This window comes from Pelobates fuscus, chromosome 2 (genome assembly GCF_036172605.1).
Source record: "Pelobates fuscus isolate aPelFus1 chromosome 2, aPelFus1.pri, whole genome shotgun sequence".
NCBI lineage: Eukaryota > Metazoa > Chordata > Amphibia > Anura > Pelobatidae > Pelobates > Pelobates fuscus.
In genome coordinates, this window is record NC_086318.1 from 255,973,043 (window position 1) to 255,997,283 (window position 24,241).

The window sequence follows — 24,241 nt, forward strand, 5'->3', positions numbered from 1 at the left end:
ACTTCAGCTCAATGACGGGGTCTGGGTGCCAGGTCCATCTAGGGTTAACCCTGCCATGCTATGTTTACATATGGGTTAATCCAGCCTCTAGTGGCTGTCTCATTGACAGCCGCTAGAGGCGCTTCTTACTCTGATTTTCACAGTGAGAAGACGCCAGCGTGTGTGTGTATGTATGTGTGTATGTATGTGTATGTGTGTGTGTGTGTATATATATATATATATATATATATATATATATATATATATAATCTATTTAATCTGCAAAGTAACATATTTTCTGTAATGGAATTTTTATTTTTGTTTTATTTTGAAAGGGCAAGCAATGCCTTAATATAAAAGGCTTCTAAATTAAATTGCATCTAAATTTAAACTATGTTAAAAGTTTTTTGCATCTTTATGCAGATTATTTTGGCAGGATAGTTTAAATTTTTAGAGAAATCCGGAAGTAAAAGCTGCATATATGCCAGGAAAAAATCCTCAATAATCAAAGCTGCATATTTAATATTGCTAAAATTTTAATATTTTCTGTGATTACTAAATGGGCAGGTGAAAATCAAACTCATGGCAGCTTCGTGGTTCAGGAAAATCTGTATGTTTCACACTATTTTAACTCCTCCGAATGTGCTGTTCATTAAACAGAACTTTTGATTTAAGTGATCATTCCCACTAACCAATAACGTGATTAATGTGAATCTTATACTTGCTGTTTCACCATGTCCGAGCACAAAAATGCTGATAATTGATGGATGTTGTATGGTGAATAGAGTCTATAATTTTGTTGCTGTATATGGCTTGATGGGTGATCCGTAGTTATGACAAGTGCTCTATGATTTGGTTTAATACACAATGTAGATAGCTGATGGGTGATTCATGTAATATGGATGACTGATGGGTGTTGTGTCCATCAGAACAAATGTATTACCGAACCCAATCCTTAATGCTAGAGCCTCAGAATAATATCCAGTGTGCTACCCCGTCAGATCGATCACTGAGCCCCTAGTTGTGTTTGGACATTATCAGCAAGTACAAATGTGCAGCAAGAGACAACTATAGGGGTTTTGCCCCTTGTATTGTGAATCATTTTTGCATCTAGTTAAAGGACCACTATAGGCACCCAGACCACGTCAGCTCAATGAAGTGGTCTGGGTGCCAGGTCCATCTAGGATTAACCCTGCCTGCTGTAAACATAGCAGTTTCCGAGAAACTGCTATGTTTACATATGGGTTAATCCAGCCTCTAGTGGCTGTCTCATTGACAGCCGCTAGAGGCACAGTGAGAAGATGCCAGCGTCCATAGTAAAACATTGTGAATGCTTTCCTATGTACTGGCTGAATGCGCGCGTGGCTCTTGCGCATTCAGCTGATGACGTCGGAAGGAGGAGGTGAGTGTTTAACCCCCTTCCTCCCCCTTCAGCCCGGCGGAAGTGGGTCCCTGAGGGTGGGGGCTTCCTCAGGGCACTATAGTGGTCCTTTAAAGTAACCTTGATACATATACTTGGTGTATTCAGTGTAAAATATAAAGGTTTGCTCACTTTTCCATCATTCCAGCACTGCTTCATGGGGTTTACGCTTCATGTAACACCCACCACCTGGTAGTTCTCCACTCTGCCTGCACTCCTCCTGAAGTCTTCTTTGTCTTCATTGATTTGCCTTGCTTGGGACGCATTACCTGTGTGGGAGTTTCCATAGCAACTACATTGCATGCGCTGTGGTTGCTATATGTGTAGACCTGAGGGACCTCTTGTGGCAGAGGTCTTCCCTGCTCTCCTTTGTCAGTCAATACCTTGGCATTGGCTGACAGCTGGGCAACAAATTATAATTTCCTAATATTTACACAGGCTTGCAAAACTGCACAGTGTATAGGTATAATCTGGCACGGTGTATAGGTAAAATCTTATACTCAATCTATTGAGCATAAGTTGTTTGGGGTAGGACAGGTGCCCTTTAAAGGTTGGAAGGTTACCAGCAAAAATACTAGGCTGTATTTTATATAACCCGTGTGTCTATTAGAGGTGCTTTGATTTAGAATCACTGCATTATCTTATGTGTGTCAATGGTCAGGCTTGCACTGTTGAGATGTGAATTCATTGTGTATACAGATTTCAGAGCTTTCACCTTCTCCCCAAAAGAAGCAGTAGTTAGGAAATTATTAACCTCTGCCCTGTCACACACATCATGCCTTATGTATGTTGTTAAATAAGAAGTTGAAGTGCGAAGAAAAAAAAAAGCTGTTTAAGGCCATTCATCTGAGCTAAGTAGGCCAAAATATCTTACAATTCCTGTGTTCTCCTCAATGTCGAAATGGGTGGATAAATTTAAAGCCTGCTCTCTCAAGAGTTGCTTTATAGGCAATTTTCTCCCAGTATCAAGGTCTGCAATTTCCATTTGGCTGCCAGTTTGCGATTAAATTCATCACCTTTATTATAAAAATGCGCTTCAGTCCATGGCCTGCTGCACAAGCATTGTAAGAGAGACATTTTTCACTGCTAACGGCAGCATCATTCTCAGGCATCCACCACATTCATTCAAGCATTAGCTGCTCCAACTTGATGCAAGCGGCCTATCACTCATACCAGACAAACCCGTAACAATTGTATACCTCAGAGAAACCAAATTCTGCACAGGCGGCATCTTTCAGTTCAGCTCCTTGGATCAAATCCACATATACAATTCACCTAGAAATGATGGCACGATAGCTCTACCCACAGACACTGTAAATTAATTTTCAATGAATTGTAAAGAGGGCCGGTGCTCAGCCTGAATTTATCACTCGTTTGCCTGCATTTTCCATGCCACCTCTTTACAAATAGGGAAACAAAGAAAACGAGAGAGCAGAGTAAAATCAACAATTCCCCAAGGTGACCATGATTGATCTACCGCCTTTTTTTTGTTTTTTTAAATTATCTTCTTTTAATTAAGAGTCCCAATTGTTGTACAATTTAATAGTGGACGTCTGGGCAACCAGCGATTGGGGAGCAAGCAAATAAACAGTGTGTTGCATTTATATGTTAATATTTTTGTTACCTACCTTTCACTTGTTAATGAGTTTCTACATGAATTTACCAACAATGAAGGGTCAAGTTAAAGCTCGCACCAGTGGATATTCATAGGTGATAAACGGTACCATTAACCTTATCTTGTCCTTTCTGTAAAGCTCAGCGTGAATATTCAGTGCGTTATTTTGTTTTCCTCCAGCAGCATGCAGCTACATAATATCAGCTGATATTTTCCAGCAGATGAGCAGTATTTTCGGTGCTAAAATGGTGAGAAATGCTCAGTTTGACTCCTGATCAATAGAAGAGACCTTGTTACAATCTCCTCTCTCGATTATAAGAGCATCTGTTATTATTCAGGAACTGTCAAACTGATATTTCGGAAGCTAACCTTTTATTTTAAGGTATAGCAGGGTAATATATAAAACTTGACAAGTGTGTGTGTGTGTATATATATATATATTTATGCACTGAAGTACATTTTTATTTTATGTAGATCTCCTACATTTTGTTTAGTCAACAGTGAGTTCACAAAATGTAGGTCAAATGCTTTAGTTCGTGATTTACTCCACATTTTCTGTTTAGAGTTAGCCTTTAACCCCTTAAATCCGGAGGGCGTACTATTACGCCCTGCAGGAGCCGGCTCTAAATGCCGGCGGGCGTAATAGTACGCTCTCGCTATAATGGCAGCCCACGTGGCCGGCGCTAATCGCCCGCTGCAGATCGCGGTCAAATATAGCATGTTACACTTTTCATTTTTTTCCACAATGAAATTCGCAAGATTGGTTATGTTACCTTTGAGACCGTATGGTAGCCCAGGAATAAGAATTACCCCCATGATGGCATACCATTTGCAAAAGTAGACAACCCAAGGTATTGCAAATGGGGGTATGTTCAGTCTTTTTTTAGTAGCCACTTAGTCACAAACACTGGCCAAAATTGTCATTCAAATTAGTTCTTTGCATTTTTCACACACAAACAAATATTAACGTTAACTTTGGCTAGTGTTTGTGACCAAGTGGCTACTAAAAAAGACTGGACAATACCCCATTTGCAATACTTTGGGTTGTCTACTATTGCAAATGGTATGCCATCATGGGGGTAATTCTTATTCAAATGTTTCCAAATGCTGGATGTTGTCAGTATACTGAGAGGAGGGAAAAGAAAACTTAGTTGCCTCTAGTAGTTTTTATGAAAGTCTGTATATATAGTTTTTCGAAATAATATAAATAATATTGGGCGTTTAAATATATTAACACCATATTAAAATATTATCCCCCCCCACACACACACATTGTATTAATTTTGGATCATGTTTAGCTCTTGTTATTTATTCTAAATAGAATATTATTTAATGATTACACTACGCTCCTATTCTCTACATTCTTTGATTATCGTGTTACTGTAAGCTTCATTTTTGTGGATTTATTTTATTAGGACAACAGTAAAAATATATACAGATGGTATTATGACGAGCCTTTGATACCACACATTTTTTTTCTTATTCAACATATGACGAGATTTGTTCAGTTTTCAAAGCTCATGTACGCGATATGCCATCTGTACACAGTTATTCCAATACTAAAAGAAGTACACATATTTTGCACACTTACAGGGTTGTTCAGTAAACCGTGAATTCTCAGGAATTCGAAAGGGAATGTTAGGCCAAATTAGCCAATCTGGAGAAATTTTCCATACACACCTAAGCTGCCCTTGGATCTATACATTTTAATTATATGGGTTAAAATTGATCCATTAATATATGTCTAAGTTAGCACATCACATATATGCTATGTATTGTATGACATTGATAAAGTGACATGCCCCCCCCTTCCCTTTCCCCTTCTAAAACAAGTATTTCATAAAGATAAAATCTTTAAGATATATTCACATTGAAAGTGTTGGAATCTAACTTAAAGGGACACTATATTCACCAGAACAACTACAACTTAATGTATTTGTTCTGGTGAGTATAATAGCTCCATTCAGGCATTTTCATGTAAACACTGCCTTTTCAAAGAAAAGGCAGTGTTTACATTGCCCCTAGGGACACCTCTAAGTGACCACACTCCTTAGATTGGCCCTGGAGGGGCTTCCTGGATCAGGGCTGCACAGTAAGAAGCCCTGCGGTTCAGCGTCCCCACGCTCTGCATGGAGATGCTGGATTTTCCTCACAGAGATGCATTGATTCAATGCATCTCAATGAGGAGGTCCGGATTGGCCAAAACAGCATTTGACCCCTGGCCCATCTAGGATTAACCCTTTCTGCTATAAACATAGCAGTTTCGGAGAAACTGCAATGTTTACCTGTGGGTTAATCCAGCCTCTAGTGGCTGTCTCAGTGACAGCCGCTAGAGGCGCTTCCGCGCTTCTCACTGACGCCAGCGTCCATAGGAAAACATTGAGAATGCTTTCCTATGGACAGACTGACTGGCTGCGCGCGCAGCTCTTGCTGCACATGCGCATTAAGCCAACGACTGGGAAAGGAGCCAGAGAGTCCCCACCGCCGAGGGAGCCCGCCGGTGGAGAAAGGTAAGTGATTTAACCCTTTCCTACCCCTAGAGCCCGGCGGTAGGGGGGGAGGGCGGGAGGGGGGGGGGGGGGGGGGACTAGAAACCCTATAGTGCCAGGAAAACAATTGTTTTCCTGGCACTATAGTGGTCCTTTAACTCGAAATGTTGAAGAGAAATTTAAAACAATTGGTGTCATAATTACTTCAGCTTATGTTTGTAAGGGATGTAGAGCAAGTATAGGTAATGTAGCTAGTGTGTGAGTGTTTTAGGGAATACAGTGCATATGTGCATAGGTTGTATTATGTTTAAGGGAGCATGTATAATAAAAACAGTGTGTATTTGTGGGGTGTGGTGGGCTGAGAGGAAAATCATATAGTTGTACATGCATTTTTTTTATTTATTTAAAGGGACACTACTGCCCCCCCCCCCCCCCCCCCCCCAAAAAAAAAGGTTTAGTAGATATGCCACCAATAAAAACATGTATCCATTTAATTATGTATTTTTCATTGGGGATATATCTAAAAGTTCAAGGTACTGAGCATCTTTGCTAAATGGAGAGTAAACAGAGGATTGTTGTGGGATCTAGTGTTCCCAGGCACTATAATACTTTTTCAAAATTATTTATTTCTGTAAGTTATCATAAGTTACAAAAAGGAAGAAGGGAATGTCTTAACATGAAATCGGTACTTTAACAGCTTCTGTCTGTTGAAGTTTCTATGGTGCCTGTAGTTTCCCTTTAAGTATTAAATATTCAGACCAATCTAGACACCAGAAATGGTCTCCCTATATCTGAATTAAAGGGATACTAAAGTACTAGGAATTTAAAGTTGTGTTCCTAGCACTACTACTCTCTTGCGCCCCACAGCCCCCAGGCAGAGGACGGGTTAAATACCCTTACTGTATTTGCGCGATTTTAGCACCGATGTCCTTTCCACTTCTGAGAGAACTCACACTAGCTGTTTGTACTGTTTTTTGGGGGGTTTATTTATTAATTTTTTTTAACTAATTCTAGCAATTTGGAAACACATGACCGAAGTAAAGACTCTATAGTCACAAATTATTCTTTGTTTAAAAAGATCAAAGTTAAAGAACTATCTCAAGCATATTATCCCCTTAAGGACATAACTTCTGGAATAAAAGGGAATCATGACGTAATATTTCCGTCATGTGTTCTTAAGGGGTTAACCACTACTGCCTGTTCTAATGGTTATGATGTCAGGAGTTCCCTGGCCTGGATCCCCGGTAACCCATGGCTTTGCCCCTTACCTGGATCCCCACTTCGATATTACCTGCTCCTATGCAGAAGCAGGGAGTCACGGTGGTTGACATGAGAAATTGTCATGGTGCTTAGGGTAGCCCTTTAATATTGTTTCTAAGTACTACATAGGCTTTTTTTTTTTTTTTTTTGCCCTTGAGCCCTCTCCTTCTCTGTAATGTCGTCCCAGTGATTTGCCAATTTTCCATTGTACAGGCATTGGAAGAATGCCGTATGGACTCGGGGATAAAACCAATTTTTCATTAATTAAAAAAAAAATTAATAAAAAATAATTGGTGGAATTCTTATTGTTGCCTGCTCATACATGATTAATTTGCCTGACTTGAGACAGATTTTACATCACATTGTGATGTCAAGATGATGCTGCTGTAATGAAAAGGTTGAAATGCTTCTCAGTCAAAATAGTTGGACAATGTTCAGAGATACCAACAGTTATACACTGGATTGTGATTTGTTTTTAATAAAAAAATAATAATAATTCTGTCTGCACATTATAGCCAATGAGCATTTGACCTGAGTTGGTATTCCCAGGAAGTAAATATGACAATTTTGCTTGCGAATACCATACAATTGTAAAGCGCAGAAAATGAATAGTAAATTAATTTAGAAGGATCCGTTTCTAACCTCGTGGAGTGTCTCTAATATTAATTTGTGTAACTCATGAGCTGAATCCCCCTTTGACTCTCGAGTATTCTCCTGACCATACATAACTTGTCTGTAATAGTTGATCTTTGGGTGTGTTTTTTTTTTTTTTTTTTATGGACTTGAGACTGAAGAGCACTTTCTTATAAGCTGATAAACATTTTGCTTTGAATATCTATGGCATCTTCAGCCTACGTGGGAGTTCTTTGTTACACACCTGTGAAAGTCAGTTAATATTAATACATTTTGTTAATTAATGTTGATGTGCCAATCATCCTGCTGTGCTTACTTAGTTGTTTATATTTTCTTCATTATGCTTACTTGTAGAATGTGATTGAGGAAAGAATTGTTAAAACCGTAGTAATTACATTTGATTATATGTGTGAGGGGGAAGAAAACCTCTAGTCTTTAATTTACCTGGCTGGGAGGATTGCATCAAAATTAACTTTTGCCAGATGTTGATGAGAAGTATCACAACAGGGTGATGGATTCGAAGAAGCTAATGAATTTTCATGCAAGAATACATTTCCTGTACTGTAAGCAAAATTTAAACCAATTGTAATTTAAGATGCACTTTTTCTATTTCTGTTTAGGATAGGGTATCTTAACATATAGCGATATACTGAATTTAAATATAGAACACCATCATCTCTGACTGATATAAAATATATGGAATATCAATATATATATATATTTTATTTTTATATTTTTCAATATTACATACATTTATATTTTATTTAGAAAAATAAAAAATATGAAAATGAATGCTCAACGCCTGTCATTGCCACTTTGCACAGTGGCAATAGGCAGCCCAGACTTTAAAAAGTCCCCCTATTTGTTTGTTTATTCATTCAAACGGTTCAAAAATGGTAGTGATTATGCACACAATGACTCCTTAGTAAGTTGTTGTAATGGTGCTGAGAGCATCCCATAACAGTGATTATTTTTTCTCAAATATTAATTGAAAAGGTCTTAAGTTTTCACTTTTATTTTCACGTAGCAGTTTCGGGAAAATAACTAAGGTTTTCTGATTAGAAACTGAATTTCTTGATAAGCAAGTTTTGTAAAGTGTTAAATAATGATGAATTGTTGCCTTAACAAGTAAATACTACCTTTTTATGTGCCAACTTATTTCGTAACAATGTGCAGTAGTTAAACTATGCATACACTTTATATGGTAGCACAGTGACTATTCTACTGTACACAAATCAGTTGTGGTCTTTCTGTCTACCATAGTAAAATATTGTAATTTGTAACCATATAAGGCAATCCTATATCTGAAACCAATAGGTTTTGCTTAGTATTCTCAATTTATATATTGTAACCTGCATTGTTGTTGTGGTTGTGGTTTTATTTTTTACACATATGTACTCCTGTAGGAATGGAAACAAATCTGGATGGGGAACTGCCTTTCAAAATTATTTTGGCACCCCCTTAGAACGCATATGTTAAGCCATGCAGTTTTCTGTAGGCAAAAAGATGGTGTTGATGTTTTTGTTTTCCTTTTGTGGAGAAGATAAGCGGCTTTTGTGGAGAAGATAAGCGGCTATAATGTTAAAACCACCATATGGCCCCCATTGCTCCCCTAAATATAGCAAAATTGTATATTTTATTCCTGTCCCTGGTCTGCCTGCTTGGCTGACATCATCAGAAGTGGTGTTCTGAGCCAATCGCAATGTTTTCCAAAGCATTGGATTGGCTGAGACGATCAAGGAGGCACATCAGCGGCAGAGCCCAGCACAAGCCAAACACAGCCCTGGCCGATCAGCATCTCCTCAGAGGAGTTAATGCATCTCTATGAAGAAAGTTCACGGTCTACATGCAGAGGGTGAGACACTGAATGTCAGTGCTGCCCACTGTACAGCACTGTCCAAGAAAGCACCTGTAGTCGCCATCTGAGGAGTGGCCAGTGTAGTTATCCCTAGGCTATAATGTAAACACCTCTTTTCACTGCAAATATTCACTCTTCTGTTTTTTTAAATTGCCTGTCCAAACTCCTGCAATAAAATCATTCTGGCTCTTTCTCTTTATACTGCTGCTGCTCCTCGCACACAGACCCTGACTGATGGCAAGCTGGAGAGACACCCAAAGCAGCATTTCCCTGATACCAGGCATGCAGAACGCATCCATCTTATATTTGTGCCAGTAGGCACAGCCAGAATTCACTTTTTTTTTTTTTTTACTATATCTCAGATTTTTGAAAAACCTAGTCATTTGCTAGCAATTCTGCTAGCACATTGCAAAGGTGAAATTTGAGTTGTAATTTAAGATTCAATTGTGTTTTTCATGAAAGGTACACTTTCAAACTATTACATTGGGGCTCTAAATATTATTGTATAGTCTAAGATGAGATCCATTTCACTAATATCTAGTAGGGGGTTTGATCCTTAGACTTAATGCATTTGGCCAATTTATGTGTTTTTAAACTACAATAAATATTTAGTAAATGTCCCCATTATTTCCTGTTACAACAATGCAGAGTTGAGCTGAACAGTTGCCATTTAACAATAGAAACATCAATAGAAATTTGTCTCCCAACACCTAGAAAGTATTGCTAATGATGACAAAGACAGATTTCTCTGTTCGTCATTGAGCGGCTGGTGTTTGATTTAAGGTGCTCATGTACTTAGCTGCCTCATCCCCATCCGGTCCTTAAAAATGGAGCTGCAGCTGTGTGGTTTGCTGGCAGTGCTGTCATGCACACACTGTGTCTTTGTGGAGTCAAATAACAGCATACTTGAAAAATTGTCAGGTTCTGTTTAATGAAACCTAGACATGTCTTTCGTTAGAACAGTGTAATGTCTGTCACAATTTGGCTGGCAGGTGTCTAGTCTGTTTTCGCATGTTGAGCTCAGGGAATAAGAAGAAATATAAGGGAAATACAGCAACAACTGATTTCTTATTGTAGTTTACATATCATTTTATGATAAGATAAAAATGATTGCCTGTAAGGTGTTGTTGTTTTTTTTTTTTATATCTCTGTTCCTTTTGCTTTGCTTAATTTCCAAAGCCTTTGTGTACACTTGGAATAAAATGCCAAAGCGTGCATTGCTTTTTCACTTGCAGAGTAAATAAATAGGTTTTAGGGCCTCCAATTTTTGGAGGGTTGAAATAATTTCTGTGACCCCCCTACTGAAAATTAACATGCCACTGTCTTTGCTTGTATTGTCATAGTTTATTAACTGGATTGGGGTTCTGAGGCGTTAGCAGAATCTGCTTGTGCAGATTAGTCTACATTTGAAATGATGAGATTTGTCAGCTTGGCCTCCCCCTATGAAATTGCGCTGCATGTACAGAAAGAGACATGCATGCTTTTTTTTTTTTTTTATAAATATTGAATCGGCTTTATTATCTTGCTGTTCTGGCAGATTCAATTAATTGAAGATGTGCACATATTTTAAATTGAACCAGTGAGTCACACAACAGCGACCTGCTTTTCTTTCACCCCTCCCCCTCGCACTCCCCCTTTGGTGTGTTGCAGTTGTAGCATAATTACTATATTTGTGTGTGTGTGCTCGTGTGTGTGACTGATCTTGACTGTGGATTTAGATGACTAGTGATGCACAAAGAGAAAACAGATGGACGCTGAAATTCAACTTTGCATATCTATGGCATCAGCGCAGCAAGTTGAGCGATCATAATGATCCTAATAAATTTGCTTTCATAGAGATCTCAAGAAATGCTGAATATAAATTGGCCTTGTAAGAATACACAATGTTTTAGTCGTTTCTGAAAAGTGCAATGATTTAAATTGCTCCTCTGCCAGACGTTAAGGGATTAGAAGCACTGTCAAACATTACAAGGGTGGCAGTTCTTGTTAGACGTGCTGTAAATGGAAAAGGCCACTGCTAGGTGATTAGTTTAACCTGATATTATACTTAATTAAAAGGTTTTATGATGTTATAAAGCACAGGATATGTCCAGTTGTATATCTGTGACACATGCACTGCAGTATTTTGGATCAAGATTTTGAGTGCCAGCTGTGTGAACATAGTTTAAGAATCCATTTCAAAACAAAAACTTTAACAATGTGTCTCATGCCGTAATTGTGTGTATTATCTTTACTGTGTGTGTGTGTATTTATAATTTTCTGTATTTTTTTTAAATGTTTTAATTTTTTTTTTTTTTTTATGTCTTTATATTGTGCAAAAGTGGCTGTATTAAAGAGTTGGTTAATGATTACAAATTACATCCACAACCTTCAGTACAGCGTGATAGTAGCAGAAGTAATACATTTATCTGTAATTATTCCGCATTGTTTTTAAAAGAGTGACCTCTGTGTAATGGATAAAGATGATGCACATTTTCCACAATAGAATCTATGTACACTCATCACATCACTCCGCTTGAGTGAAAGGTGGCGAGGAGGGAGAATAAAAATCCCCTTCAAGAATTAACAGCCCTTAATTGATTGGTGTTGCAAACAAGTCAGTAACCTTTACATTGGGGAGATGCTTTGTGAGCTATATTACCCATAATGTTCCGTCATCCTTTCGTATTGTTGAACATGAAAATATATATGCAATAGCAAGGTTACTTGTCCCTGATTTAGTCTAATTTTTCCCCATTATTATTTCTAAATAAACCAGCATTAAATAATGAACGTGACTGTTGCAGTTTGTGTTCTAGACCTGGTGGCAACAGGAAATAAAGGAATAGGAAATGGCTTGCAATCTATTTTGCCCTTGCTACTTTATATTTACTACAATGTGCATGCTGGTGGAAATAAATGGTGAGTTTATTCTAGTAAACTAAAATACTAGTTTAATGATCTATTCATTCATTTGCAGCATATACATAGGGTCCTTTACCAAAAGGGAGTCACTCAATCTGCGATGATGCTCATTTCAGTTTCTAGGTTGTCTGCTTTCTTCAGTAGAAAGCAAACAGATGAACTGCAACTATATCATTGCTGGAGCAAAAAAAGGAAAACCATTTTAAGTTTGGAAGAAGATTCAGAAATGGTGGGCTTTTTAGAATAAATGAATAATCAGACAGAACAAAATAAAGCGTAATTAGCTTTAACTTGACCTACACATTGACATTGACATGTGTGTGCCTGGAGTGCTCCTTTAAGCACTAGTAGCTAATTAACATTCTTACTGGGCATCAACTGACTTTCGGGGGGTGGGGGGAAGGAAGAAAGGCATATTTAGATTAGTCCCTTTAGTCTCTCAATGACTTGTTTTTGAATTATTATTAAAAACAGAAGTTGAGAGCTACACTTTATTGTTAAACTGCATGAACATGGCTGACAGCTTTCTAATAAGGTAATAAGGAAAGTACTTAAATTATAATTACAAGTTCAGAAAGTTGTTCAATTTAAATAACTGAATAATATGAAAGTATGACATTTATTTGTAGATATGTGTCACTGTAATCTTTAAATCTACTTGTTTTAATTGTTTTGATAATTAAAACTAGTAGATAATAATTCTCTTCTACGTTTGTAAAAATTGTACATTTCTAGAACATATTTCCTGTGCCTTATTCTAGGGATAAGGAATAATGTTTTTTACTGTATTCTGTATGGTGGTGGAAGAATTTGTATTAAAGGGGACAGTATAGTCACCCGAACCACTACAGCTTTATGTAATAATTTTATGTATGTATGTATGTATGTATGTGTGTGTGTATATATATATATATATATATATATATATATATATATATATATATATATATATATATATATATATATATATATATATAAAACCACACTCTTTATATGATGCAAAGAAAACTTGGTATTTATTTAGATACTGTAATTGTATGTATTTTTACAGTCCTGTGCTCAAAAGCAGAGCTATGTACCTATATTGTTCACATTCACAATATTAGGCACCATTGCATAACCAAAAGATACATAAATCAAAAAATGCTTTTTTATATGTACTCTTATTGGTATTGTTTACATATAAAACAGTGATAAAAGAAAATCCCTTACCAGTATGCTACCTATGGTCCTCTGCCACACAATATGTAGTATATTTTGTCAGTAAACCATAGACGGATACCTCCAAAAATATAAACAAAAAAAAAATGGAAAAATTAAAAAGAAAAATATAAACAACCAAAAAAATGCATAAATTAAAATGTGTATAAAGTCCCAGTGTGCACACACTAAAAAGGAAAAAATATTCAAATCCAGATGCTTGGATATAAGAAGTCCCTTATTGGGCAGATCTCACCCCTTCCAGTTGTAAAGTCCTCTTTGAATATGTCGTCCAATTAACCTGAAATTTTGCAGGAGGTGTCTGCACCTAGTGTGCCTGGATACTGTTGTCGAAATTGTAGAAGCTGTCAAAGTTTGTATGACCAGAAACTGCCATTGGGAGTCTCTGGGCTGTGCGCTCGGGACCTGTAAACACTGCCTTTCTAGAGAAAAGGCATTGCTGATTGGTGCAGCGTTGCGTTTTGCCGTGAATGCACAACTGCCGAAAGCATTGTATTGGCCATCATCCAGATTGTTGCACTCAGCCCTGGAGGCGGAAGCTGCGTCAAGATCTGTGTGGAAGAAAAGGTGATTAATATAATCTTTTTACTGCAATTGGAGGTGGCACTGTCACATAAACAGCCAGTATTGGACTATAGTGGCAGGAACACGTTTGCATTTATGACACTATAGTGTTCCGTCACCTGATTGCGCTGCTTGAGTTGGGAAGCCTCAGAAAAGTCAACTGGCGCTCTGTCTATTAGTAGCTCCCCATTCACAGCTTCTGAAAAATACGTTTCTCAAGCTGTTTTGTGAATATAGAGCTGCTGATGCTTCTTGAATAGAGCAATCAAGCACCGGAATAAACTGTTTAAGGTTAAAAAAAAAATTGTCAATGTTTTAAAGGGACACTCCAGGCACCCAGACCACTTCTGCTCATTGGAGTGCTCTGGGTGCCAACTCCCACTACTCTTAACCCTCCAAGTGTAATTATTGCAGTTTTCTATAAACTGCAATAATTACCTTGCAGGGTTAACTCCACCTCTAGTGGCTGTCTACTAGACAGCCACTAGAGGTCACTTCCTGACACATAGCACAGATTATCTGTGCTAGAGCGTCGCTGGACGTCCTCACGCTGTGTGAGGACCTCCAGCGTCGCTCATTTCCTCATAGGAAAGCATTGAAAATCTTTTTCAATGCTTTCCTATGGGGAGCGCTAATGCGCATGCGTGGCATTGCCGCGCATGTGTATTAGGTCTCCTCAGCCGGTGGGCGGGATCAGTCTCGCCCAACGGCCGACAGACAGTAGGAGGAGCGGCGTGGAGGAGGAGACAGCGACGAGGGACATCGTCGCTGCCTCAGGTAAGTGACTGAAGGGGTTTTCACCCCTTCAGTAACCGGGGGGTGGGAGGGAGAGGGTACCTCCAGTGCCAGGAAAACGGATTGGTTTCCTGGCACTGGAGTTTTCCTTTAAGCCCGTTGGGTAAACTGGGTTTCTAGGGACCTCCGTGCCCCATTTCAACTTAATTCTGTTAATTTGTTATGGTGCCGGAAGTGTCCCTTTAATGCAGCCTCCTGTTTTTTTTTTTGGTTTTTTTTCTACATTTGGAATGTATTTATTTTTTTAGTTGTACCAATGCTAATCTATTTAAATACACTACCAACTGTTGTTGCTGAATTGTGTAAAATAATACTTCATATACGGATTGCCTGCTTCAAGGCCTCTCATTTTCAAGGTCATCCTTTTGTCTGACTGAACTGGCAGAAAAATAAAAATACAAGAGATGTCAGCCATGGCATCTGAGAAAGCACACTCTTTGTGAGACTCTTTATTCTTTGTAGATATGCCAGCATTTTACATAATAAAAAAAAAAAGAAAAACCCTTTATTTTACATTTATTCCTTATTTATTTAAAGTGTACTGCATTGTTGGAGATAAGGCTAATGTTAAATGGCTTTAGTTCCGCTTTCATTTATTATTATTATTATTATTCTATTTATAGAGCGCTAACAAATTCCATAGTGCTTTACAATGGGTGGACTAACACACTTAATTGTAACCAGACAAGTTTGACGCACAGAAACAGAGGGGTTGAGGACAGTGGTTAATGAGCTTACATGCTTGAGGGAGTGGGGTAAAGTGACATAAAAGGTAAGGGAAGTATTAGGGAAGTAGATTGGTAGAATAGAATTGGTAGAATAAACAGGTTTAACATATAAAAATATATTGTAATTCACATGGATGACCTAATTCTATGTATTATGATGTTTAGGACATCCTCGTAATTTACTAACAGGGAATATAAATTCTCACCAACATAATCTACTGGCATTATACCAGCTGTGTGAATTTCCTGCCTGGCTTGTTCAGGAGAGGAACTGGAAGGGGTCCACTCCTTCTACTCTCCCCAACACTCCTATGTGGAAATCAGCAGGTATAGCAAAAAGTACACACAGGCTCGGCAAGTGTTATGCACACATGGAATTGCTCAAGTACATGGCACTCTTATATAAAGTAAAGGAATGTATTTCACATAATTGTAGACCCCTTCAACAGAAGAGCTAATCTAAAAGCATACTTTACAAGAGTGGGCGAACTGTGGAAGATCCCCCTTCTCAGCAGAGGTCTAGGTACTGTCATTAGCATTGTGAAATTTAACAGTGAAAAGTATCAGACATGCAGGATTTGGTAGGAGGTAAGAATAAAAAATAGTCTGTAATGACTTCAATTAAACTTAAAAGAATAAGAAACGAAAATACAAATCATACTATGGTTCTGAAAAAGACCTACAATGACTAGCATTCTGTTGCCAGATATGTGATCTGGTTTCCGAGCCTTCGCAAATATACATCTTGTTCTAAATAATGTTGATTAGATTATAAAATGCTTTAATACTTCTAAACGTTGTTATACTCTGTAATGCACTTAAAGGTATACAATTTCATATTTATGTAATTCTCATAAAGGAGTGAATTTGAGCAGACGGACTGAGTCTCAATAAATTGCAGTTCTGTTCTAGACGTGCACACGTCCTGTGCATCACAGTAGCTCTTTGTGCAACCAACTGTGTAGGTTTACTGTTTTGTGTGCCATTAGTATAGGTGTGCAGAAAAATAATTTTAGAATTTGTTTTCCCTCCTAATGTCGCTAGAGAAGCAATATTTTGCTTATTACAATCCAGTATTGCATATAATTCATAAGGCTGTTAAGATTGACAGCTAATATAACAGATCTAACTGAACTGTTACATTTAGTTTTAGTTGGTTATTTCGAGAGGTGAGTTTAGAAATAAAAAAAAATTAAAGTACATAAAATAAATGTTATTTTTAATAGTACAATTATAAGTATATTTTTTAGTATAGTATATATATTTTTTTTTTATTGATTATGAAAACAGAGGGAAAGTTTTGGTAGTAACCTTTTAATGAACAAAGAAGCAAATGTTGCATTCAAGGAGTTTAACAGAGAAGTTAGTTGAAAAACGAAGAGCAAAATTTAGGCCAAAACAACTAGTTTGACTAATATTGAGTACAAATTGTGCCCAGGATTGGATATTTTGACATACGGTAAATTTTGCTATTTGGATTTTAATTCCCTACAATACTCTTTAGTAAAAAAAAATTCCTGTGTTTTGAAAGCATACCACCTTGCGATGGCATCTTGTATTTTTCTGAACTTATAACACACGCACTTTAATGCAAGTTTCTTACAAATACTGTTGTGGATGCATAGAAAAACTTTTCCGAAGATCTCGAAATAAAAATTGGCTTATTCTGTACCCCCATTACATTTGATATACTGTGTGTTCTGTTATTAAGACTTTTCTTTGTGGCATGGAATGGCAAATGCTACTTTTCAGTGTCACAGTTACAAAGTGTTTCTGAAACAGGGTTAAAATAAAATCTGGTTTTCTTCTGTGAACACTATTTATAAAAGTACTTAGGATGATTAAACTGCCACGCTAGTGATTAATGGACAGTGCTTTTGCTGATTTGTCAGCTCTCTCAATTTCAGAATTCAATCATTTTCTTTTGTATGGAGAGCCTGCAGGCCTATAGAGCGTATACCACCCTATTGCAGCTGCAGGCCCTGGTACTTCATGATTTCAACTAAATTACTCTAGGCACTTATTCCCTTCAATTGACATATTTTAAACTCGCTTGACATTGACATACTATTCCTTTTAGATATCAAACTTTTATTTTTTTATTTGATGTTTCTATATGATCTTGCACTTAAGTATTGTTTATTTTAGATCCATTTCTTCCAGTATTTTCTCAGTTTTTTTAAAATAAAAATATATACATAACATGTCTATTAGTAGTAGTTACAATATTTATATAGTACCAACATATTCTGAAGAGATTTACAATTGGAGAAAGGGGAGAGGAATGCCCTGCTTTAATGAGCTTACAATCTATGGTAGGCGGATATATATGGTTAGGATTCTTGCCCAAGTATACTTACTGGTGAGGTGGTCTGACTGGGATTTGTACCCGATTATTCCAGCTCTAAACTGTTTAACTCTGTGAGATGAAGCTCATTATCATCATAATGTTAATATAGAAAGAATGGAGAAAACGATCTGTCCCAAATATGCAATAAATGAAAAATCTCTAAAATACTTTAATCGTCAAACTAAAAAACACTTGCACACTTCCTACAACCACTAAATCCGTGGTTATATTGTAGCAGTGTACACTAATTAAACTAAGTGAGGGTAATATACTATGGGATAGGGGGGGACAAAAATCTGAGTAGGGACACCACTCTGGAGTGCATAAATGCACCGCAAGAGAAGTGGCTGTTCGGTGCCCTATATGCAAGGTAAGATAAAGGATACACAATGGAAGATATAGGATAGATACAGTATCTGCCTAAATAAATAGTGATACAATGGCTGTATCTATAGACTGATGCACATGTGTCGATCTAATATAACGATATCTAATACACAGATACTCGGAACGGTTAGTGTCATAAGAATAGCATTGGCACAGTGCCGTGATCTAATCTTCAGAAGTATCCATGTTATGTTAGTTTTCTCCATTCCTTCTATTATTACCTACCCCAGGGTTACACCCTCATCTGATCCCATTCGATTGTATCTGTATTATTGTTGGGCCACCACTCAATTTAATGTTGATATATATTTTTGTACAGGAGATATATAAATAAGGGTGCATGACTATGTATGTGGGTACATTTGTGGGGAATTTTATGGCTGTAAACCAATCTGTCTAGTAACTTTGTTTTCCAATGAGTATGTGTTATGTAGCTCCAACATAATCTGGGCCACAGGGCTTCACAGAAAAACTGCCGTTGATTGACCAACAAAATTGTAGCAAAGCCAAATGGTGAAGAGGGCTCAGCTCAAACAAGATATGAACCCGATCTCTTAATTTTCGGAAGAAAAAAATAATTACAAAAAAGTGTGCTAACTTTCATATTGTGTGACCAGAGATACGAAATGGTTAATCCAGGAGAGCTCCAATGTCACAGATTTAATATAAACTTAACACATTTGTGAATCAGTGCCTATATTTACTGTGTGAAATACTGCGTAGGTCTGTAGCCTGAACTTTTTACACTTGGCAGTCTTTTTTGAAATGTTGTCTCTGTATGCTGAACCTTATGGCCAGAGAGGAGCTGTAATAATGTACAGACTGTTACAATAGAGAATGGGCACAAAACTATAATCCTGAGTAATCTCCTGCATTGCTAGGGATTTGTTTATCATTTTTTAAAATCAACCGGTTGATTTTGTAAAACAAACTCCAGTCTAGTGCAGGGAGCGACCGCTAGTATCCTGGCTGAGAACATTCTATCGTACTTGCTTGGAGCAGCATTTTTTTAATTTTTTTTTTTTTTTTTAAATCATGATCTCTCAACTCCATTATGTTCTTTTAAAATCATTTGCTGCAGTCATTGTTGTTCTCATTATATACAATCATTTTAAAGTAGTATTTTTGTCTTACTGGTATTGTAACAATAGTGTTTTTAACTTTGTAAAGCTTTCTCCGATCGCTAGTTCAAATGAGTATGTTTTATACACCTAATAAGTAGAAACCAGGATTATGCAGGTTCCCACTTTAGCTTCAAAAGTGCAGTTTTCAGTAGAATTGAGCACATCTAATGTTCTATTGGCTATCAGGTTTTCTTGTCATGTCCTGGTTGCTTATCTCTGTGGATCTAATCTCAAGATTTAGACAATTGTCCAGAACACCAATGTTGCAAATACTTCTACTTGAGCTGCATTGGGAAGTCTGTGGTTGTGCAGACACAGAAACTGGGGGAAAGGGGATGGCTAGTACATCTAACCTGTTGAACATTTTTTTATTTTTTTTTATTTTTTTTTATATCCCCCCCTTTTCCCTTTTTTAATGGCTCCAAACTGTCATGTGCTCTGTACGCAGATCTTGATTTAAGCGCTGTATGCAGTCCTTTAAATGGAGTCCTTTCACTGAAATTCCGTTAAAATGAGTATTTCAGCAAAATTATATCTTTCTGAAATACATACGATAAGTGCCAATTTAAATGGCAGTGCAGGAACAGACTGTTTTTCACTAGTTACATGAAAATAATATATAGAGTGCTGACCAATCAACTGCACCTTTTCTTTAAAAAAAAAAAAAAAATTCTAACCAGGATTGGTACATTTCGCTTTGTCTAGTGTCAAATGAATTTTTCGATTTTATTTATTTTGCTTACAACGATGAGTCAGTGTTGATCATGCTATGCTTATTGCCTTCTGTTAAGATTTGCTAAACTGCAACTCAGGGGTGCCCAAAATATAGATCACCAAGATGTTGTAAACTTCAATCATGCTTTTAGAATGGCAAAGCGTCTTTGAAGCTGTTGTTGTAAAACATCTAGGGATCTACCTTTTAGGCACTGCTGTAACCGATTCTACATTGTCTTTCTGTTGCATACCTAATGCTGCTGTGATATGAGCCTCAGTGGTGATTGATTTACTTTTAACAATGGACTTTGTACAGTGCTGCAGAACATGTTGGCAACTATGCGAGATTTTTAATGTTAATTTTATATGGTGTATTTTTTTACATAATCAACGACAGAGGTATTGTAATGCGTTATTTATAGTTCTAATGATGTAAATAAAATTACATTGGTTTAGTTTCTTTTCAACTATATTATGTAATGATACAAAGTATAAATACAGTGCTTCAAACTTATGCACTTTTTGTGTGCTACTTCTTGACAGAAATCAGCAGAGTACGAAAAGACATGTACAATGACACTCTGAATGGAAGCCAAGAGAGGAGGAGTGCGGAATTGCCTGATGGTATTGGACCTATTGTACAGTTACAAGAAAAACTTTATGTGCCTGTAAAAGAATATCCAGATGTAAGTATATTTTGTGCATCCGTACTGCAGTCTGCAATTAAATCTTAAAAAGCAACTTATTATCTGTCCTTTTACAAAAGTGTGTAAGCGTAGCTGTTACCAACGCAAAGAGAGGTTGCTGGGGTACCAATGGACACATAATTTTTTCAGAAATGTAGGATTACCATAATTTATTTTCTCTGTATAAGACTGAACCCAGATACCACAAATGTATGTGTTTTTTATATTATAATTTTATTATTTATATAGCGCCAGCAAATTCCTTAGTGCTGTACAATGGGTGATATATATATATATATATATATATATATATATATATATATATATATATTTCAGCATTGTTGTGGACTAATTACCGATTAGAGGCATTAAAACCAAATGTAAAAATCTTTTGGTCGCTAAGCTTCTATATATGTGCATCTTTTAAGTTTTGTATAGAAACTATAGTAGCGTTGGGAGGAATGACCATCTCTACAATTCAGCAGGTTTTTGAAAGAAGTTTCTTATCAGCAGCTGTTGAAAATCTTAAATGGGAATGGTAAAGATTGGTGACACAGGACAGCAATCTCTAAACCCAACAGCCAAAGGTTACAGACGCTCTTGACAGTGACAAATATTATTCTAGTAGAAGCAGCAAAACTGCATCCTTGCGATAATATGTCCATTTAAAAAGAAAGTCACAGAAATAGATTTAGGATTGGATTTTCCAAGCATGAAATAAGTTTCTCCTGTGACGTTCCATTTTTAGAATGTAATGTAATATTGCAACTTTCTGGAAACATAACATTTTGTGCAAATGACCTCTAGGAAAATGTCGTAAACAAATGGAAATAGATTTTTTTTTCCTTCAATGTATATAACTAATCTCTGGGAAAACTAAATATCAAAATGTCTTCAGATGATTTACAAACTAATGCAGTTTGGATGAACACCTATCTTAAGGCAGTAAATTACATTTTTAGCCACCGGTTATTTTCTCTGGGTAAAAAAATTGCACTTTAAAAAAAAAATTTTATTTTGTATTCTTCCACATATTGTATTGCTGTTTTGAAGTCACATAGACTTTGTATTCCTATTTAAAATGAGTAATCGTGTTGATGACAGAACTCCTTAAGTTTTGTGCTCATAAACGCAGTTAGTTGAGTGCTTGAGATTAGAGTGGAAACGGAGGAGTAATGGAACAGTGTTTCTGTTTCTCCTCTTTATTTGTAATGTTTGCCTTGCCTGAACTGGATTATTATTTAATTTGTTAAATGATTAAAAGGAACACTCCAGCACCATACAACTTTATCTTAATCAATCCCCTGGCGGTATCTTCCATTTCAGTGTTAAACTGTGTTTGAATGGTTTAACACTGGAAATGTGTCCCCAGATAGTTCCCCGTTAAAGATATTGAGCATACATCTCTCTGGTTGTTTTCTGTTAATCTGAACCTGAAAAGGAAATATACATCGTCCCCAAATGCATTGAATACATCTCATATCGTAGAGATACATGATGTATTCAATGCAAAATAATTATATTTACTCACCATATCTCGTGTAACACCCACCTCTAGTTTGTCTGCTCTCCTCCTGCACTCTTCTGTGATTTGCCCTGCTTGAGAACACTTCCTCAAGCAGGGCAAATTTTCCACAGGATGCCAACACTCTGACCTCGCTCTATTCCTATCCTCCCTAGCTGGCGCTAGAATCGCTGGCTAGGGAGTTACTATAGCAACCACAGTGCATGTGCTGTGGTTGACACAGGTGGTGAGCCGAAGGGCTGTCTGTGGGTGGTCTCTTCGGCTCTCATTTATCAATTAACTGTTCGATAAAAATAGTTTGTTTTTTTTTTCTCTCCCAAACTACGTTATGATGGCAGTTTTGTTAGAAAATGTATCTAAAACATTAAGTTCTTTCAAAAGTGCAAAATAAAGTACAGGCATCCTTTTTTAAAAAAAAAAAAAAACACGCCATAAATGCGCCATAAATACTACAGCCTACTGGATTGGTCAAACAATTTTATAAGGAGCTGACCGCATAGTTGAGTTCCATACGCATGCGCTGAATCCTGTATGAGAATATGGGTGTCTTAATTAAGCAAAGCTTGGCAAATTCAGTAGGGTGCGTACTCTCTGTCTGAGAGCTGAGCTGACACTCTCCGTCCATAGCTCAGTGGATTCTCCTGAAAGGAAAAGACTCAACCAGGGTCTGCAAATGTTTGATAGCACTTGGTAATTTGACAAATACTGCTAAAGCCTTTTGGCAGATTATTTTAGGAGTGACAGAGTGGTCCTGAAACTATAACCACTGTAGCTGGCTATACTGGCTAAGGGCTTGGAATGTTTATTTAAAATGGCTAGATCTCCAGCTGTTTGTGAAACATAAAATGGGGCACAAAAAGGTATTCTCAGAATATGTATATGTGTCTTTTATTTAAGTAGCATGTTTTTAGTGGTTAAAATATTCAGTAAAAAATGATTCTACTGCCAGCTATGCCCATAAATGAATAAATATTTCTAAAATTATAATCACAACTCATAAAAAAAGACTATTAACTCTGATTAATATGAAATTCTTCACTGAAGTCTCTTTGAACTCCGTAATTATCACATCTAAAACACCATGTCCTTGGAGTATTGTGGAGCTCAAAGGGCAGCAGTGATAAACCATTTATGCATACTTTTTGACCAATTTCATTAATATGTTTAATTAGTGCAGCAAAATAGTAAACCTGGGGATTAATTGTCCCTTTGGGAGCTAACTGCTCAATGATCATTCAGAATGTTACTATTGATAGAAATAATGTACATAAAGGTAAAGTGGTGGTAAAGCGGAATCCGCACTATGTGGAAACACAGAAATAAACATTAAAATTCATCTCTAACTTGTGTTTACATTTTGTTTTTATGTGATGCTCCACGTATGTTAAGGATTTTGTAATTGGCATCCCAATCCAGTTCAGTCTTTGCATAGTCACATTGCAGATGGGGAGGACAAATGTTTGTTTTTCTACCTCAATATTCTACGTTCAATGACTAAAAAGAGTGCAGGTTTTACAATGATTGACAATGAGCCAAATGCGGACACTCCATCACGGGATAATGGAGTGGACATGTGTTTAGTTATTTCATAACTTACAAGTTTGTGTGGTACAAATTAAGGACTTAAAGGGATTTACTATAGGGATCAAAACAACCTGAGCTTAATGAAGCAATGTCGGTGTATAGATCACGGACTTTAATCACACACTTCTGCAGGCTCTAAAAATCTATCAACAGAGCAGCAAGAGATGAGAAATTCTAGATTAAACAGACTGTGTGCAATAAAGGATCCTAAACTATCTAGGTTTCTTTTCAGGAAGGCTATGTAAGTCAAAAGGGAGGTGTGACTGGTGCTGTTTAACCCCTTAAGGACACATGACATGTGTGACATGTCACGATTCCCTTTTATTCCAGAAGTTTGGTCCTTAAGGGGTTAAACAAAGTGATTTAACTTCTAAATGGCATAGAAATGAGAAGTGAGGATGCAGG

General features: G+C 37.0%; 1 protein-coding gene across 6 annotated transcripts in view; it reads left to right on the forward strand.

Moving 5' to 3' along the window:
• Positions 1 to 24,241, forward strand: part of QKI (QKI, KH domain containing RNA binding) — a 158,806-nt gene that overhangs the window by 21,119 nt on the left and 113,446 nt on the right. For all 6 annotated transcript variants that reach the window (XR_010086615.1, XM_063443343.1, XM_063443344.1 and 3 more), the window contains exon 3: positions 20,585 to 20,727. Coding sequence is in view for 5 of the 6 variants with exons in the window: in XM_063443343.1 (XP_063299413.1) it covers positions 20,585 to 20,727 (143 nt within the window). In the remaining variant the exon portion in view is untranslated. The remainder of the gene's footprint in view (positions 1 to 20,584; positions 20,728 to 24,241) is intronic.